General features: G+C 35.5%; 1 protein-coding gene across 2 annotated transcripts in view; it reads left to right on the top strand.

Moving 5' to 3' along the window:
- The window catches only part of LOC106768171, a 33,791-nt gene extending 23,720 nt beyond the window's left edge, over positions 1–10,071 (top strand). Inside the window, exons 15-19 of one of the 2 annotated variants that reach the window (XR_002668413.1) lie at positions 5,815–6,611; positions 7,646–7,798; positions 8,200–8,489; positions 8,949–9,198; positions 9,779–10,071. Coding sequence is in view for 1 of the 2 variants with exons in the window: in XM_014653161.2 (XP_014508647.1) it covers positions 5,815–6,611; positions 7,646–7,798; positions 8,200–8,489; positions 8,949–9,025 (1,317 nt within the window). In the remaining variant the exon portion in view is untranslated. Of the gene's footprint in view, positions 1–5,814; positions 6,612–7,645; positions 7,799–8,199; positions 8,490–8,948; positions 9,404–9,778 lie in introns of those variants that run through there. The other variant, XM_014653161.2, reaches the window with a different exon arrangement.
- Positions 10,072–20,184: the final 10,113 nt, after the last annotated feature.

Genomic DNA, 20,184 nt, shown 5'->3' with positions numbered 1-20,184 from the left:
AAATTTCTTGGTGTTAACCACTAACGGTCCTTGAAGACCTTTCAGAATAGAGAAGAAGATAGCAGAAGCAGTAGAGGTAGGACTAGGTGTTGGTGCATCAGTGGCACAAGTGGTAGAGATGACAGCCGGAGATGGTGACTGGAGACGGTGGCCGAAGATGATGGCCAGAGACGGTGGCCGAAGACGGTTGCTGGAGACGGTGGCCGGAGACGGTTGCCGGAGACGGTGGTCGGAGATGGTGGCCAAAGACGGTGGCCAGAGACGGTGGCCAGAGACGGTGGCCGACGGCGGCGGACTGCCGGTGACGGTGGCCGGAAATAGTGGACAGCTGGCAAGTGGCAAGCGGCAACGGGCAGTAGCGGACAACAACACCGAACAAATGCGAGACAGAAACTAGAGATTGCCCATTGAAGCATAAAGGCACAGGTTGAAAAAGAAACTTTTAGGGGGGGGGGGCCGCCGGCGGCGGCAGCCACCGGCGGCAACAAAGACAAAGTAGAAAAGGATCAGAAAACCTGCTCTGATACCATGTTAAATATACTGAAAATTATATATTGGAATTAATCCCTTGTGTTAAATACACACATAAGGTTCTCTATTTATAATAGAAGAAATATGGGCTAAGCCCAAATACAAATGAATATGTAAGAATAAAATAAAATAAGAACAATGTTTCCCTAATAAACATATAGGGACTATATTTTCCTACTTAATATAAACATAATATAAACTAAATATAATATCTCTAATAGTTGAGAAATAAAAGAGACTATATTTGAGAGAGTTTGAGATCTTGAACACTCTCATGTTCTCATATTTATATTGATAGAGTTCTGATACAATGAGTGTAGGGAAGAGCAAATATCAACCTAGATTCTTAAGTACAAAGATAAGTACAACTCATAGATACAACATATGACAATTTCAAATACAAATATTTACGTCCTATATTTAATACTTATTATAACACTCTCCTTTGAGTTGGAGTATATAAATTGAATATATCAAACTTGAAACAAATAAATTCAATTCAATGCCCGGATTTTGTTAGCATACTGTAAGTTGATCATTGGATCCAACCAACTCATTACAACTTTCTTTGGACAACAACTTTTCTCAAATAAAGTGATAATCAATTTTTATGTGTTTAATCCTCTTATGAAACATTGGACTGGAAGCAAGGTGCAATGTTGCCTAGTTATCACAATTAAACCTAGTTTGTTAAATCTCACAAAAGTTAAGTTCTTGAGGGAATTGTTTCACCCATACAAGTTCACAAATAAGAGATATCATTGTCCTATATTCTACTTCAGTCTGTTGATTGAGTAACTACATATTTTTTCTTACTTTTTCAAGAAATAGTGTTTCCTCCAAGGAAAACACAATATCATGTTGTGGGGTGTCATCAATAGGGAATCCTGCTTAATCAGCATCACAACAATAGCAAAGATTTGGATATTTTCTTTGTCTTCTTTTAACAGCCTTGTCATACAACCTTTTTGAGGTATCTTAGGATAAGAATGACAATATTCCAATGGTCAATACAAGAAGCTTGCATGAATTGATTAACACCAACTACTAAATCAGAATTAGTCAAGTAATAGTAAGATAAATAAGTTTTCCAACTATGTTTTTGAATCAAAGAAATATTCACCTGGATCTATCATTAACTTTTGATCTAGGTCCATAGGACTATCCAGTGGCCTACAATCAATCATACATATCTCTTTCAGGATATGAAGAGCATATTTCCTTTGACTTATTACAATATCATTTGAATGAGCTACTTCAATACACAAGAAATAGTTGAGGCTTCCAAGACCTTTGGTTTGAAAAATGCTTTCACAAATGCTGCTATAGTTGAGATATTCAAGCAACATCGTTCCCTGGAATGATTATATCAAAATACACTGAATGATCCGCTTCACTACATTTCAGTCCAAAGGTCTAAATTTTCCAAACTAAGCACATAGTGATTGTTTGAGACCATAGGGAGAGTAGCACAATTCACAAACCAGACCAGATTCTCGTAAAGCAACAAACCTAGGAAATTTCTCCATGTAGACTTCCTCTTCTAGATCTCAATGGAGAAAATAATTTTTAATATCTACTAATGCCAATGACGAGTAGTTGCCATGTCAAAGAAAAGATGAACAATGTCATTTTGGTCACAGAAGAAAAAGTATAACTATAATCAAGGCCATAGATCTAAATGCATGCTTTGACAATTAAGCATGCTTTGACATGATCGACTTCACCATTGGGGCCAACATATGGAATAAATCCATTGACATCCAACTGTCTTTATAATCATGGCTTGTTGCTATCTAGAATAATCAAATGCTTCATTCACATTCATGGGAGTAGTAATAAAAGATACAAATGATATAAAAGAACAATAGCAAGGAGACAACCTTTGATAGCTATGAAAATTATAAATTTGATGTGCATTATGATTAGAATGAGTACCGTTTTGGAGAGCAATGGGTGAAGTTGAATCATCATAACTAGCATGGTTATCAAACACGCCAGTTAACTCGTTAACTTGTACGAGTTTATGTTTCTACACATAGCTTCCGAGTTAACTTGGAAGCAAACTCACTTTTGGTGTAAAAGGAGAAATTTTTTAAACCCAAAACAACAATAACCACCGTTGTTTTGTGTGCGAAATTGAAAGAAAAAAAAACTCGTTGTGAATATATTGGGGTCTCATTGCATGATTGTCTCCTTACTTTGGCGCTCAACACTTGTTGTGCTCTGCTCGCTCATTGTGCCGTGGTTCGCTCATCACATAAGCTGTTTGGTCATCGTTCATGTTGCCAAGGTTGTCTCCATTTCGTTCTTTGCCAGCTAAGAGTTGTGGGTTCTCTTCTCTATCTCAAAAAGGTGGGTCTTTATGTTGGTCAGCTGCTGCATTGCACTGTTTTGGAGGAAGGGGATTAAGGAATTTTTATTGTTTGGTGGTATGCTGCAGCTTTTAGGAAAGGTAATATATATATATATATATATATATATATATATATATATATATATATATATTAGGTTTTTTAATTAATTAGGATTTTTAATTTCATTTTTTAATTAAGAATTAGGGATTATTTTTAGTTATTTAATAATTGTATAATATGTTTTTTAATGTTGTAATTCAAAACTGAAATTAGGAATCAATTTAAAGTATGTCTCATAAATGAATCAAATTTAATTGAGAGTAGTCTAAGTGTATCCTATTTATTAAAAATAGAAGTAAAAATGCTTCTGACGTAGTTAGAAATTTAGAGTACTTTTTGAATTAAACTTATTTGTATGGACTTATTTTTTTAACCATTTTGCTTAATTAATTTATTGTAATATTTGAATTAATATGTTATTTATAATTTTTTTCATGGAAAGTAAACTCTTATGAGTCTATGAGTCGAATTTACCTAAACTGTTGAATACTAAGAGTTATGGTGTTGAGTGACAATTGAGAAGAACTTGATGAATTCCTTGGAGAATTAGACTAGTCATTTGGATCCTCCGTCTGTAGTTAATAAGAGGAGGTGATGATGGTACATGGGGAGTTTGAACAAAATTTGGATTGTGAGGAACACAAGGAACACCAATCTCAACAAATTATATAGGAGGACCTGCTGGATGGAAGAATATCTTGGACAGACAAAGAGAAAAAATGAGTTTGTTCAAAGAAGGTAACATTAGCTAATATGTAATACATCTTGGTCTCATGATAGTAACAATGATACCCTTTATGATGTTGAGAATAGCCAAAGAAGGCACATTAACATCACGGATATAGAGTTTATCTGATCTTAGAGACAAATCATGAACAAAACATACACAATCAAACATGAGGGACATGAAGAAAAGGAAGCAAATTGTTTAATCTTTGATATAGGGCTTCCTATGGAAGGTTTCTATGTAGTAGAAGGAAAATGGGAGAGGAAGCTCCTCCCAAGAGGTTCAACTAGCATATTGTAATATCTCTAACACGCATCCTTATTTTGAGAACTTATCATCTCAAGTGTGAAGTGTGCAAAATTAGAAATATGTGAGCATCAATTAGCAAATATGTTCACAAAAGGTCTTCCCACTAAGTGGTTTCTTGATCTAGCATGCAAGTTGGAATGATAGATATTCATTCATCAGGTTGAGGGGGAGTGTTGTTAGTAAGATATTAAATGTTCTACTAGAAGTTGTTAGAAGGTTCTAGACTTTTTGTAATTATTACTTTAGGGATAGAATTCTGTATATTTGGACGTTGATGTATTTCATGAATCAATTTGAATAAATATCTTCTTTCTTTTATAAATTAGTTAAAATATAACATGAACTTGATTATAACAAGTCTATAAATTTGTTGACAATTTTTCTTGTCTTACTGTATGATCTTGTACTGTCAGTTTATAACACAGTTTTTATTGGAAATTTCCATTGAACTTACACCAAAATCATATCTATTCGTTATATTAATTTTTCTTAACTATATATTTTCACATATAATTATTGTCAGTAGATCTAATAACAAATTAAGGAACGACAAGTGTGACACTGATGTGCTTAAGTTGAGAAGGTTGCATCTTTATTGTAATTTTTGGTCTAGCGCTGTGTGCTCAATCCAACAAGTGTTATTAAAGCAAGGACTGTGAATTTAATTTGCAAAGAGGTATGGATTGTTGACGTGTACTTGAAGGGGCATAGTTTGTTGTATGCCTTTGCCAACTTTTACGATTTTTTTTCTTAAGAAAAAAGCTCATGGTAAGTATCATTTTGTATCTTGATATCTCAGCTATGCTTACATTCCAAGTTACGTCTATCATTTGCCATCACATGAAAATAGTATTAAAAAATAATAACAATAAATGAAATAACAAAATTCATGGGGACCAAACCAAAACCCCTAAAACCAATATTTGATAGCATACTAAGCTTGATTGCATTACAAAGGCTTCACGGAAATTGTTGAACATAATAAAATTAAAGTTCCTCGAGACGGGGGTATGCTCAATAATCAATAAATGCTCCCTAATATTTACTATCAGGCAGCAGCTTTCTAGGGTAGAATTAAATGCTATATTTCTTAAATGAAAATGAACATCATACATACATCTGTTGACAACCTTGTTGGAAGTGCAAATCTTAAACTTCTTGCTACTTGTTAGTATTCATTTTATTGAGGATTATTGAGTGACTGACTTGACCTTTGAAGTATTATAGGATTAAGAATCCTGATGGGCATATTGTGGCCATAACATCAGATAAGAATATAGAGGTACTCATAACAAAAGTATATTTCAATTTGTTGAAGATCCTGCATCAACTAGAGAGACAGGCCAATTTTGTGGGATATAGTTAAGCCTAAATATACTTTTTAAGATGGTATTAGAATTATCCTACCAATGTTTTGTTGGGTTTATTGTGCTACCTATTATCTGACCACTCATTATTTAGTCTATCCTTGACATGAAGAAGTGTGTTGGAGATCACACATTGAATAGAAACATGACCAAACTATAGTGGGTGGAAATTTCACCTTGTAAGTTGGTTTTGTAGGGTTGTCTAAATACACTTTGTAAGACAATCTTTATGTTTAAAATCCACCAAGTATTTTGTTTCTTAATGTATCAACCCAGAATTATCTCCTTAATAATTTTCCAGTTCCTAATACCAAACTCACCTTTCTGAACAATGCCCATCCTTCAAATCTGAAATTTGTAATTTGAAACCTAACCTTCTTTCCATTCTGATATAGCTTGTGATATTCTATTCTGAAATAATTATATCATATTCGTCCTAGCTGAGTATATTTTGTTCCGACAGGTTCAGGGCAAAAGCAGAGCTTCACTCTATAGCAGTCCACATTTTCAGATGGTTCAACATCAGCCTGCTAATAGTTATGGGAGTGTAGGAAGCCATGGGAGCTACAATGATAGTATTGGGCTTGGAAGCAGCTACGGAAGTTATGGAGAAAGCACTAACATGTTTGCTTACTATTCACCTATTGGTCCATCTGGTATGAACATGCACAATCAGGGAGGTATGTCAATGCTTGGGAATAGTCCTGATGCTAGGAGAAGAGTTAAATACCCGCCTGGGAATGGATTGGGCATAAGCCCATCAGCTGGAAATTTTGCTCCCCTGCCCCTTGGTGCGAGCCCATCTCAATTTACTCCACCTAGTTCCTACAGTCAGGTTTCAGTTGTTTCTCCAGGACACTTTGGACCAACATCTCCTGCAAGAGGAACTTCTCACGGATCACCTTTAGGCAAGACGGCTGCAGTTAGCCAGTTTAATAGAAGAAAAAATTGGGGACATTCTGGAAGTCCTCAAGCTCAAGAAACAACGTTTTCTTCACATTGGCAAAGTCCATATCCTGACAGCACAAGCCATACTGAGGGAACAACACAACCTCTCGGCAACTCACCATCATATCTACAGTCAAATTGTATTCCTGTAAACCGGAAACAGCGAGGAAGTGGAGGATTATCTGCTAACCCCAACATTTCGTGTTTGATTAAGCCTGGTGCTAATTTGAACTCACAAACAGAATTGGTTCATGACAATGCTGAGACAGGCATTTCATTGCCTGATCCTGGCGATTGGGACCCTAATTACAGGTACACTATTGATTCCCAAACAGCTGAATTGTCATTCATTAATTTTTTAATTAAAATTGATATCTTGGATTCTTCTTGTGTATCTCATGCAACATTTTTTTTTCTACATATAACTATCATGCCTACGAGTTGAATATTTTTTTTACAACATGTAAAAAATTAAAGAGTAGAGGGTCAGCAAGGAGCATTTAACAATGGCGGTATGTGAATAGTTAATGGTAGTGGAGACACAGTAAAGAGGAATCTGGATTAGGGGACGGGCAAGAAAAATTCAACTATAACTTCACAACCTTTCACCATGATAGATGTTTTGAAAATCGTGATAGAATATTTACATTTAGTGTATAGATTTTTCTAGGCAATAAAATCTCTTATTTAGTGGATACAGAATATCTAATGATTTGTAATAATTCAATAAGCCTATCTATACCTACATAGCCTATCTATAATTACATTTGTTGTGCCTTTTGACACTGTTTTCACCCTATTATTCCTCTAGTTACGTGATCTCTTTTATCTCGTTTAAAGTGGTATCCAAGACCATGTAATATTGAGTCCTAAACATGTAAAAAGTTTGCTCAATGTAAACATAATACTAAAATACCTATAATATACTGAAATATATTCCCAAACCTAAATATTATGTTGTAAACATTATGAAGGAGATGCTTGAAGTCTACATCGAACATTGCATGGTTGGTTTAGACCAAAGTTGTGGCCATGAACCGGTATCCAAATTAATTTTGGACAAGACGGAAAAATTTACTTTTCATAACATTTCTCCATGGCTCATGTACAATCATCAATGAAAATAATAAATCATTTTGCTTCAAAATAGATTCCAAAACAGGTCTCTAAACATCAGATTGAATAGAGTCAAATGGAAAATTACTTTTTGCCGTATATAGGATAAGACGCACGATGATGTTTTGATAGTTATGTGATTCAATCTAGTAGTCGTTAGGTGAAGTTAATTAGTAACCGGACATTTGATGATATTTATGTTCTCATCACTAAATTTAATTTCATTCCAGTGATGAATTACTTCTTCAAGAGGATGGTTCAGATGAAAGCTGTTTGGCAAATGAGTTTGGCAGAAGTATTAATCTTGGATCTACTGAAACATGGGCTGGATTTGGAAGGTTCAACCATGTATCCAGCTCTAATGCTCCAATGACCATGCAAAGGTGGTTTGTTTGCTGTTAATTTGTTATCATTTTGCTTTACGTTTTCCATGGTTGAAGTGCTTTTAGATTAGTGCTTTCCTTAGCTGCAGCTTGGGTTGATTCATTTTCTCATTAGATTAAGATTGGCTGATGTAACTCCCTATGACATTCTTTTAAAAACAGGAGGGGATAACAGCATAACAAAGAATGTAAATATGTGATTTAGAGCAAAAAATTATGTTGGTAAACTCTTATGGCTGTAAAATTGTGTGAATATTGACAGTAGTGCAATTTATGTACTTTTTCTTTGTTTAACTTAATGAGGAATCAAAATCCGTGGAATATTTTCGTTCCCTTATAATTTGAATATCCTTGTTTTACTATTATTGAATCTTTTTCACTGTCATTAACTTGTGCTTCAGACTAAATGGACCAAATCAATCTTATACTAACGTCGAGATGGGTAGCCTTCCAACGCATGATCTTCAAGCAGCATATGTACCCTCTCTGTCTAAGCAGTTTCATCTTATGCCTCATATTTTACATAATTCTCCAAGCCGTTTCGGACACCAATCTGTTCAAAGATATACACATGGTAGACCCCCCCAGGGTGGTGATTGGAATCAAATTAAAATTCAGGCTCCTTCCGGTTTTGGCAGTGTGGGTCCTCGTTCTCCGAGGAGTAACTCATTCACCAACAGTATGACATGGGGTACGTAATCTTTGCCTAATTTTACCATTTTTCTCTCTTTTTCATGTTATTAGGATTATTAATTTCTTTTAAAAATTCTTTATCCAATTAACATATTTTGTCATGAAATATATCAACTCTATAAATATGAATTTCCTTCTAAAAATGACATTACTCAGGACACGAGGGATCACTCAAATACTGAAGTTTTTTTTTTGTGGTATAAACTTTATTACTATTTGTCTTGGTGAGCATCGAATGGTTATTGTGAGAATCAACCATGAATAAAAATGTGATACTGCTATAAATAAAATGAAACTCGTGGTGTAACACGGAAGCTCGTGTGATGATCTTCATTCACCACCACTTTTGTTTTCTGGTTTTCATCAAAACTAACTATTAATTTACAAAAAAAAAAATAAAGAAAAGAAAAAACCGTTATGAGGCACATCAATTTAACTTGACTGGTATATATTGTAGGGCGCAGAATGGATCCTCAGGTATCAAGCATGCCTCCGACTTCCCGCACAAGAAAAGATTATGCAAGGATAGACTAGCACTCCGATTAATGGTTCAGCTTGTTTTTAATTTTTTTATCTGGGGAGAGGGAAGTGGGGGATCGTGGGTCATGACAAGTGTAGTCTGTGTAGAAGCACAGGGAGAAAAGGGGAGGGGAGTGAAGGGGCTAAAGTGAGAAAAAAAGAAAAGAAAAATAGGCCAGTACCCAATGGTTCGTTGGCAAACCCTTCTATGTTTGATCAGTTATTGTGCTTGCGCTTAAAATTAATGTGTTATAGTTTGCATGCCATTGATCATTTATTGGGGTATTAGTATTCAGTAATTCAAAGGTACTATATATGCGCCGATTTACCTTCTGGAAAGGTTGTGCTTGATGAAATCTGAGTTCGTCGCGTGTGAAAAAAAATTAATATTCAGTCTCGTCCTTTGTAGTGGCTATTGGAGCCATTATTAAATGCTTCTAAAGTTCTCTCTTCTTCCTGTTAGTTTGAAGTTTGAACTATTTTTCTAAATTCCATTTCGTTGCTCATAGGTTTTGCTGGTTATCTTATAACTGGACTTGATTCTAATATGAAGTGTGGCAAAAGGCTAGAATTAGTAATGTTTTAAAGCCTTGGATGATTGACTTGAATAGCATACTGGGTCAGTGGATCACTGATTCACTTATTTAGTTGAGTCACTTGGATTTATAAATAAATAGAATTTTTGCACCAATAATCATAAATATTAGAATCAATTTTATTGAAATATCAGTTTTTATCATTTTAGTGAAATATAAATTGTTATTTTAGTGTGTGCATGTGGAGAACCTGTATTGTGAGAGGGATGGTACGGTGGACATCATGGAGCAAGCAACATGAAAGGTGGTGTGGACACTGATAAGCAATCAACTTCTGATACCTATCTGTATCCGATGTTCTGGATACATTTCAAATATTTACGATGCTTTTTTATAATTTTTCATTCTAATGTTTATTAATGTGATTTTATTTTGGATTTATCCAATTGTAATTATATATCTTTTTATATTTTGAGAACTTTTATACAGTTTTCAACAGGGATGCCTCGCATGTTGTATCTTGTTATTGTCAAAAGAGCAATCAAAAGATGCTTGAAATTGGAGTTTCGTTATCCGCTCTAAGCACCAAATTAATTTATAATTTGGTTTGACTTTAAAGTAGTTTAATATGAATCTGATCGCAAAATGTTAGCTAAATTTATGTATTTGAAGTTTGGTTTCCCGTCGGTTCAATAAGGGTGGTTTGTAGTTAAATTAGATTTTGGTAGTATAAGTATGTATAAAAGTTAGTGTGAGTTTGATTAAGAAAACACTTAACCTTTCTTCATCAAGCAATTTCGCTTTTCACATGTGACATTATCCACCGGAACCATTATTTGAGATAATTTGATGGACCAAGAAAAGTCTTTTACTAAGTGATGTGCCAAAAAAGTGGTGAAGCTAATAACGTGTTATTGGCACTCAAATAACAAGAGAATAATGGTTACCACGCCAAGGAAGAACCATTGGTTGTTTTCACGTTTGGAATGGATTTGTGTGTGATGTGTTGTTGAATGTTTAAGGATAACTTTTTGACATTGTTAGTTTTATATAAAGTGGTTTTTGACTTTTTTTGGATGTTCAAAGTGGTTATAAACTTTTTTTTGACATTCAAAGAGGTCTTAATTTTTGTAATTTTTATTCAATTTGATTATTTTTTCTGATGGTATTCAATTTGATTATTTTTTCTGATGGTACTGAATAAGATGTAAGTCTTTTGACATACGTGACAATTGTCCACATGATAGTTTTATCTTTCACCAAAATTTAGGGTTTTATTGTGTGCTCATGAGGTTGTAGACACGTGGCTCGCAAGATTCTGGTGTGAAGATGTTGCATTGTTGTTTCGTAGTTTTTGTAGGTTAAGAAGCTAGTGTGAAAAAGATTGTGGTGGTGTCTCGATGCTTTGGATGGCGGGATGAAGCTCGCAGCCAGCGGAGGTTCTCTACCATTAGGTTTTTAGTTCTCGTAGGTTTTCATGGAGGCACGACAGACACTATTCGCGATGGCTTACATGGAGGAGGCATAGAGCAGATCTGGGTTTGCGTTTCGCAGTTCACAGGTTATGTCATTATAACAAAGAAGAGAATGGTTGTTGGAGATGAGGGTCGCAGTGGTTGCTTTGGTCTTGCGGTGGTCCGTGAAGGAAAATGGGTTTTGTTCTTGGGTTGTGTTGCTTCTGTTTGGAGGTGTAGCGATAGACATAGCTGACAGAGGTGCGAGGGTTTCGTGGTGGCACTGTAGTGATGGAAGCTGACGCAATAAAGATGATTGGTGAGGCGATAAAGAAAAGGTCACAATAGCTAGGGTACTTGAGGTTGAAGATGAAAGATGATGAAGTGGTCAGGATAAAGATGATGATGTAGGTAACCACTCTTGATTTTTGTGAGAAAAATTTAGAAAGGGTGTTGAATAATGTTTTTTAAATCTTTTTGCGACTCCGATGATTTGATCATGATGTACGTAGCATTTATAACTCAACTTTCTCCAAAATTATACAAACAATAAGTTGTTGAAGATGTAAATGGTAGTTATACCATAAGGCTAACTTGAGCACTTAAGGAAATTGCTTTCATCAATAACCGATCGTTTACCTAGAGGACTACAATACACAAACAATTTTATATTGGTTCACCTGTTAAGGCTACATTTTGTTCTCCTTTAAGTTAACTTAGAGGGTTCCATTAGATATTCTATAAAGTACAATTGAGTGTTTTAAACCACTTCTGGTGTTCCTAGTCCTATTGAGTAACCATCATTACTTTTGACTAGTTGAATTTGACTCACTCCTGATTGTGTAGTACCATCTTGAATAGTGTTTTCAAGATTTTTCGCAACTTTCAACTTGATCATGATGTATCTATCACTTTGTGAGTTGTTAGCCCTTGGTTGGTAAATGCTATCCTAAAATATCATTTACATGGCCAACTCAATGTACGTTTACGTTTATGCGTGTAGATACTGCTTTTAGACAAAGTGAGGAGTATGATGAAAATGAGAGTATAGAAACTCTAGTTACACTACATTGTTTATCAATAAACTAAAACACGCACAATTTCTTATACTGGTTCACCTTTTAAGGCTACGTAAATTAATTTAAAGGGTTCCATTAGATATTGGTTTAATTACCTTTTTAGTCTCCAAGTTGGGGGTTGAATTTCTGTTTGATACCCGCTTTTAAAAGTGATTTAATTTGGTCCCCAAGTTACTAGAGCCGTCAAAATGGGTCACAACCCACGAGCCAACCCGGCCCGTCACGGGTTCGGGCCGGGTTGGGTTTGAGAAATACAACTCACTTATATGCGGGTCAGATTTCAACCCGGCTCATTTAGACCCGACTCATGCAGGTTGAACCCATGGTGAGCCGGGTTGGCCCACCAACCCACCTACCTAATTTTATTTTTTTAATTTATTATTTTATTTATGAAACCCTAAAAAATAAAATACTTTCTTCACTCACTGTGTATACCAAAAAAGTAACATTTGCTCTCATAAATCACTCTCACGGTACTTGCTCTCATTTGACAGTGCTCTCACCCTCACTTTACTGAAATTCTTCAAGGAGCAGGTAAAACACCCTTCCTTTTTCCTTCTCTTTTCTCCACATTTTTGTTTTCTCACTTCTTTTTTTTTTCAAAAACCCTATAATGACAAAAAAGGGGTTTGCGAATTTGTTTTTTGTTTTGGGGAATTTGAAGAGATGGAATGATTTTTTCATGTTTTGACATGCTTGTATTAGATTGTTCATTTTATTTAAACAATTTGAGTATTATTTGATATCTTTGAATTTGGGACATTATGTTACAGATTAAAGTGTTATTTTTGTGTTGATGTTGTTGAGTACTGGTTCTCTTTTTTTTTACTAATATTTTTTTATTGTCGGAATTGTTATGATATTAAGAAAATCTTTATTAGTGAATTTGGAGACAACAAGAACAAGGGTCATGGGTTACAACAAAAACAAAAAATGATGAATATAAGAAACTTATTTGTATGTATTTTGTGTTTGTTTTTGAATGACATTTGGATATATTATACTTTTTATTATTATTTTGAATTGTCTTTAACATAATTTTTTGGGAGTGAAAATTGTTTAAATTTAAATTACAGAAAGTTTGTATTTTTTTTATTTTAAAAAATATAATTAAATGGGCTAGTGAGCCAACCCGTTTACCCACCAACCCGTGGTGGGTCCGGGTTCATGTTTTTTTGGCTCGCTAATAAATGAGCCGGGTTGGGTTGGCTCACTAAGTGACCAACCCGTGGTGGGCCGGGCCAGATTGAGCCGGGTTACCTGTTTTGACAGCTCTACAGGTTACTGATTTTGCTTTTAATAGGTCCCTTCCGTTAAGTAACTTGCAATGACGTTAATTTCACACTTACGTGGCGATATTTTTCTTCTTTCTCCTCTGCAATTCCTGACACTTCTTTCTCTCTCCTATTTCTCTTCTCGCTCTCATCATTATAACATCATTATAACTACCTCTCTCACATTTTTCTCTCTCTTCTATTTCTCTCTCTTACCATTATAAATACCTTTCACCTTTTTCTCTCTCAAGAGAAAGAAAGGTTTAAACCTCTTTTTGGTCCTTAAGTTATGAGCGGATGTTCACTTTAGTCCCCGCTTTTAAAAATGAAAACCTTTGGTTCCTAAGTTATAAAAAATGTATCAAATGAGTCCTTTTTTTATGTTCATGGTCAAAGTACAAAGAGCAATCTAAAGTGTTGTTATTATTAAGAAAGAAATCAGAGCAATCTAAAGATGTAGCAGTTGTAAAGAAACAACCAAAAACAGTATTTCAAGTAAAAAAATGACTCATTTGATACATTTTTTATAACTTAGGGACCGAAGATTTACATTTTCAAAAACGGAGACTAAACTGAACATTCGCTTATAACTTAGGGACCAAAAAGAGATTTAAACCAGAAAGAAATTTCACTCATAAATTATAATTTTTTTTAATGAATGTTTTTTATGAGTGATTTTTTTTACGTGTGATTAATTTGAGTTGTTAATAAAAAATTTTCCACTTGACTGCGAAAAAGAAAATTAATATCTGAATATTTTATGTTGAAAATGTTATAGAAAATAATGAATATGGTTTTAATATCTTCATTATATTTATTAAAAAAAATATCTTCAATACATATTTGAAAAGAAAATCTGTCAAACATAATAAAATATATTGCACTAGTCTCTTTGAATGAAGGTGTCTATCATTCTTAAAAAAACTTAATCATTTATTTATTTTAATAAGAGATTTCAATATTAAAAAAATTTACATTAAAAATTGTAATTCTTATTATTTCTTTTAATAAGATATTTTTAGATTAAAATTTATAATTTTTATCATTTCTTTAAAATTTTGTTTAATAAAAAGTATTATCCATTTGTTTCGCTCTTCCAATTGTTTGATATGTATCGATCTCAATGTACAATTGTAGTTAGGTAATATGTTTAATTTGAATATCTCTTACTGTAGTTATCACAAGCTGACTCCATCTCCACTCACCATTACTTCCTCTACCTTTAGCCCCAACTTTTCATTGCTTTGTATCGATCTTTTATTCTTCAGCTTTCTATTTGGATAATTCCATTTCATCCCAACTTCTATTAACATGCAGTTCTTTCCTCAGATAAAAATGCTCTAATAACTAACGCTTCTGATACCATTCAATATTTAATAATTCTTCAGGAACCAAACATATTAATGTACAACGAAAAGCCATGCATTTACTGCAACTAAAACTTAAACACACTCTTGTATAGTTTTTCTCTGGAAAATGTTTCGTTGACACCTTTCATTTAACACACGCCACATGGCATCATTCGGTTGGTTGTTTGGGTGAAGAAACCCAACTCTTTTTTAAATGATCCGGAGGATAATTTTGGAAAACAAAATGTATGAAATTTAATTTTCGCGATTTCATTTTTATCCTTCGTTCAATTTGGCTTGGGTCTGTTGCCTCCTCTCTCCATTGGCCTCCTCCTCTCTCCATTCGCTTCATCTCTCACATTGCTCCCTAACGCGCTTCAGCTCTCTTTCTCGTTTTGGGTTTGTTTGGCGTTGTTGCTCTCTTTCGTTTTGGGTTTGAGTGTCTTTCGCGTTTTCACTTAAGTTCTTTTATTTTGTTTAGTGTTGTGCCTTTGTTTCGTTTTGGGTTTGAGTGTCTTTCGCATTGTCGCTCTCTTTCTCATTGTCTTACTTCTCGAACACTAGTCTATTTTTGTTGTCTTTATTGTTTTTGTGTTTTGTGAACCCTAATCCACCGCCATTGATTTATTTGTATGAAATATGTGCAGTTGCAATGGCGTCAACATACAATGGTCCATGACAATGAACAAAGAATAAGATATGAGTATGTGTCCTCCTTTGGTTATGTGGAGAATGAAGAGGGAGTGTGGGTTCCAAAAGGGACACAGACAATGAACAACATCAACGTACAGTGGTCCATGACATTGAACAACCAATATTTCCTGTATTATATTTGACAAAATCTTAAGTAGTGAAATAAAGTCGTACCTAATGGACAGTAAAACACTAGATAATCACATACAACGTTCAAAACAGACTGTTATTCACCAGTGGTCCTCCACGTTTTCATTGGTGGCTCCTTCTGTTCAACAGGATGTGCAAAATCCAAATCAGACACGCGTAATCGATTACAACCCCTTGTAAACGATTACAATGCAATTTTTTGCACTAGACATGGCATGACTTCACTTAACACAATAATCTCTCAATGGGAGGTCCCCACCTCCAACTTAGGGGACCCAAAACATTAAGATGCAGTCATTCCTCACTAAAGAACATAAAATTACAACTAAAAGAACTGGACTTGCGTCAAAACACATTGCTATTCACCAGTGGTCCCCCACGTATTCACTAGTGGCTCCTTCAGTTCAACAGGATGTGCAGAATCCAATTCAGACATGCGTAATCGTTTACAACCCCTTATAATCGATTACAATGCAGTTCTTTGCACCAGACATGGCAAAACTTCACTTAACACTATAATCTCTCAATGGGTGGTCCCCACCTCCATCTTGGGGAACCCAAAACATTAAGATGCAACCATTACTCACTAAAGAACAGAAAATTACAACTAAAAGAACTGGACTTGGGTCAAAACACACTGCTATTCACCAGTGGTCCCCCACGTGTTCACTGGTGGCTCCTTCAGTTCAAAGGGATGTGCATAATCCAATTTAGACACGCGTAATCGTTTACAACCCCTTGTAATCGATTACAATGCAGTTTTTTGCACCAGACATGGCAAAACTTCACTTAAGACTATAATCTCTCAATGGGTGGTCCCCACCTCCATCTTGGGGGACCCAAAACATTAAGATGCAGCCATTCCTCACTAAAGAATATAAAATTACAACTAAAAGAACTGGACTTGGGTCAAAAGACACTGCTATTCACCAGTGGTCCCCTACGTGTTCACTTGTGGCTCCTTCACTTCAACAGGATGTGCAAAATCCAATTCAGACACGCGTAATCGTTTACAACCCCTTGTAATCGATTACAATGCAGTTTTTTGCACCAGACATGGTAGAACTTCGGTTATAGTCCCTTATGTTTTCATTGGTGCCTCATTATGTTCAATAGGCTGTTAAAAATTGAAATTACAACACAATAGTAAACAATTACAACACACAATTTAGCACCATCATCTTCACCAATTAGTCAAATTCATCATATCACTAACATTATGACTTCCAAAAAATGGATTCTTCAAAATTTAAAATGTACACCAAATCAAAATATAAACCACTTCAATAACATAAATACATGCAACCAAACATTCATCTACTATATATTGCAAGATATANNTTTAATTACAACATCAAGTTCTTGTCCTATTCAACATCAAGTTCTTGTCCTATTCAAAATACCATACAATAATCACTAATTTTTCTTTCTAGGTCCTACAATTCCTGTGTATGGTGTCCTCAAGGCTTGACTCTTATAACGCATTCTTCTTCCCATCCTCACATAGGTCTTCAATTATGGTTCGGTGTTGCACATTACATCCGGTGTGTTCTGCGACATTCCCCATGTTCGGTCTGAGAAATAATGACGAACCATTGCTCATCCATCAAGTACTCGTTCAAAGTGCAAACATACATCGTTGAAAAATAATGACGAACTGTCAATTGCTCAACCAAAAACAAAACAAATATAAACACAAAAGGAAATAACAAAAAAAACCCAAAAACTAAGAACCAAGAACCGAATACCCTAACCAAAAACCAAATACCCTAACCACAACATCAACGAAAACCGACAACAAGAACGCAACAACGCAAGAACCTAAGAACCCAAGAACCCAAACCCAAAACCATATCAGACCCAACAACGCATTTACCTTGCTCCAACGAAGCTTTTGTTCGTGACTTCCCATCTCCACCAATCACCGAGAACGGAGAACCACTAACCAACCGTCAAACAGAGGAAGCAGGGGGAGAACGACGTAGGGGACAACAAAATGTGAGAGAGAGAACGAAGTCTGAGACAAAAACAAGCAAAGGGTATATTTGAAAAGGAAAATTTTTCAAACTCTTTTCGTTTTGGTGCCCAAATTTTTGGAAAAAAAATAAAATAACTCAACCAATGATAACTTGACACGTGTTTGTGTCAAAAATGTGTCAAAAAAGTTGTGTTAAAATAACGGGATCCTTTTTCTCTGGTTCCTTGAGTGTCCTTGTATTTCAACCACCATTCTTTGTAATCTCCGTCTCATTCTCTGTTGTTTCATGTTCCCTTCTAAACTTGCTATAGATATCCCCTCTGTAAAATTTTCTAGTCCTCAGGGCCAAGATGAACGAGGCTAAACACGCAACCAACATTGAAGCTGTGATTATGATAAAAGCCATTCTGTAACATTGCACTCCTACATAAGTTCGGTCCTTCCTTGCTTCTCTCGTTAGTCCTTTGGCCTTCAATTGTTTCAAAGCCTCTTTATCATACAAAACACCAGCCACTTTCACGTTTAAAATGTAAGATCCAACTGGGCTTGTCGCGCCTCCTAAGTTGTATAACGTAGAGTAGTATTTAAGGCCAAATATTTCTGATATGATTGCAAACGTCAGTGGCCACTGAGCTCTAAAACAAAACCCAATAATCACTGAAGACAAGTAGAGAGAAACCCCAACCAAGGGTTTGGTCTCACACTCGTAGAAGAGAGGAGCGACCACGAAGGCGCTGACGAAACCCCAGTCAGCGACGATGACGGTGGTTGGGCTGTGGTTGATGATTGAAGCACGTTAATGGTTGGTTTGACGCGATAAAGCTCTATAGGATTGATCTGCATCTTGATGGAGGCTGGTTCGATGGAAGCAAGGTCCGCATGTGAGAAGATGAAGATGGTGGTCGGCGGCGGTGCTCTGAACCGGTGAGGAAGAGCGGTAGTTTTGATGCAGTTGTGGCAATGTCCGACCTCGTTGTGACGGGGAAGACGTGGCGCAGGGAGCAAACATGTTTCTCTTTTGCGTGAAGTGGAGAAGGGAAAGAAGGCCTGAAGCTGTTGCCGACAATGATCTCGACGGTGAGTGATGGTGCTCGCGGCGTCCTGGGTCGCAGCCATCGGACCAAACTCTGTTGTTCTTTGGCTGGTGGACTGTGTTGAATATCCGAATTGTTGGAAGGAAAAGGAAAGAAACAACGACATGGAGCCACACAATGAGTAAGATAAGGGCCTGAGGGTTGTGATCACCATAGAAGGCATGGTAGAACTGTGTGATAGTTATGATGATGATATAATGGTCAGAGGTAATTATAATGGTCAGTGAGAAAAATAGAAGAGAGAGAGAGAGAGAGAAAAGTGAGAGAGATAATTATAATGATGTTATAATGGTGAAATAGAAGAGAAATAGGAGAGAGAGAAAGAAGTGTTAGGAATTGCAAAGGAGAGAGAAGAAAAATATCGCCACGTAAGTGTGAAATTAACGTCGTTGCAAGTTACTTAACGGAAGGGACCTATTAAAGGAAAAATCAGTAACTTGGGGACCAAATTAAATCACTTTTAAAAGCAAGTATCAAACAGAAATTCAACCCCCAACTTGGGGATTAAAAAGGTAATTAAACCTTAGATATTCAATGAAGTACATTTGAGTTTAACTCACTCCTAATTACATAGTATTATTCACCACTCTTGGTATCCCTAGACGTTATGAGTACCACTAAGAAACAAATAACTTCCAGTTACCCTAGACCAATTGAGTATTGGAACCACTCCTGCTACTCAGCAACCCCGTTGAGATTTCCTTTGAGTATTAGCACCACTCCCGATATCCTAGGCAACCTGGTATCCACGATACCACCTAGTCGAGTTTCACCAATCTTGGTTGTGCAATATTCTTCACCACTTCTAGTATCCCTGATCAGTAAATAACCTTCCGTTACCCTATATCAGTTGAGTATTTGTACCACTCCTGGTACTAAACGACATCGCCTAGATTTCCTTAACCTCTTAGAGTTAAGTTGTAAGTGTTTTAATTCTCTCCAAAATTGCAATCATAGATTTCTTACAAGTTGTTCAGACCATGACTCTCATACAATACAATCTAAACACTCGCAGGTGTTTCTCTCATCTCTTTCTTTTTCTCTCATCTTACATAAGTAAGCATTTCATTCAATGAAGTACTAGAGATATTTTACTTCTCTTTTTCTTTCTTTCTCTCTTGTTAAAAACAGAAGTAAGATATTACGATATAGCTTAAGAGATCTTCTTCTTTATTTCACTCTTTCACTCTTTTCTCTTTCTTCAGATGGATATTTTGATTAAGCTTGAGAATGTTCTTCTTTTCTTGAGCTCTTCTCTTTTCCTTATCTTAACAGGAGGGATTTAGCATTAATAGCTCAAAGAGATTTCCTTGCTCAATGGATGATAAGATACCTTTATATCTTCATATTTTCTCTCTTTTTCATCATCTTCATTTTCTTTCTTCTAGTTTTCTATTTATACACCTTGTTGATATAGTCGTTGTGATGATGCTTGTCTTGAGAATTGATAATATGATTGTTTTGAAGAAGTTTGTCTTGAGATTTGTTGTCTTCTGGTTATCAGTGTAGGTGCAGACATAGGATGATGTCCTTTGTCATAGCAAACTTACTTTTCAAATCTTTTTTT

Source organism: Vigna radiata, chromosome 7, assembly GCF_000741045.1.
Source record: "Vigna radiata var. radiata cultivar VC1973A chromosome 7, Vradiata_ver6, whole genome shotgun sequence".
NCBI classification, from domain to species: Eukaryota; Viridiplantae; Streptophyta; class Magnoliopsida; order Fabales; family Fabaceae; genus Vigna; species Vigna radiata.
The sequence above is the reverse complement of the archived record's forward strand: the minus strand, read 5'-3'. Positions and strand labels throughout refer to the sequence as shown.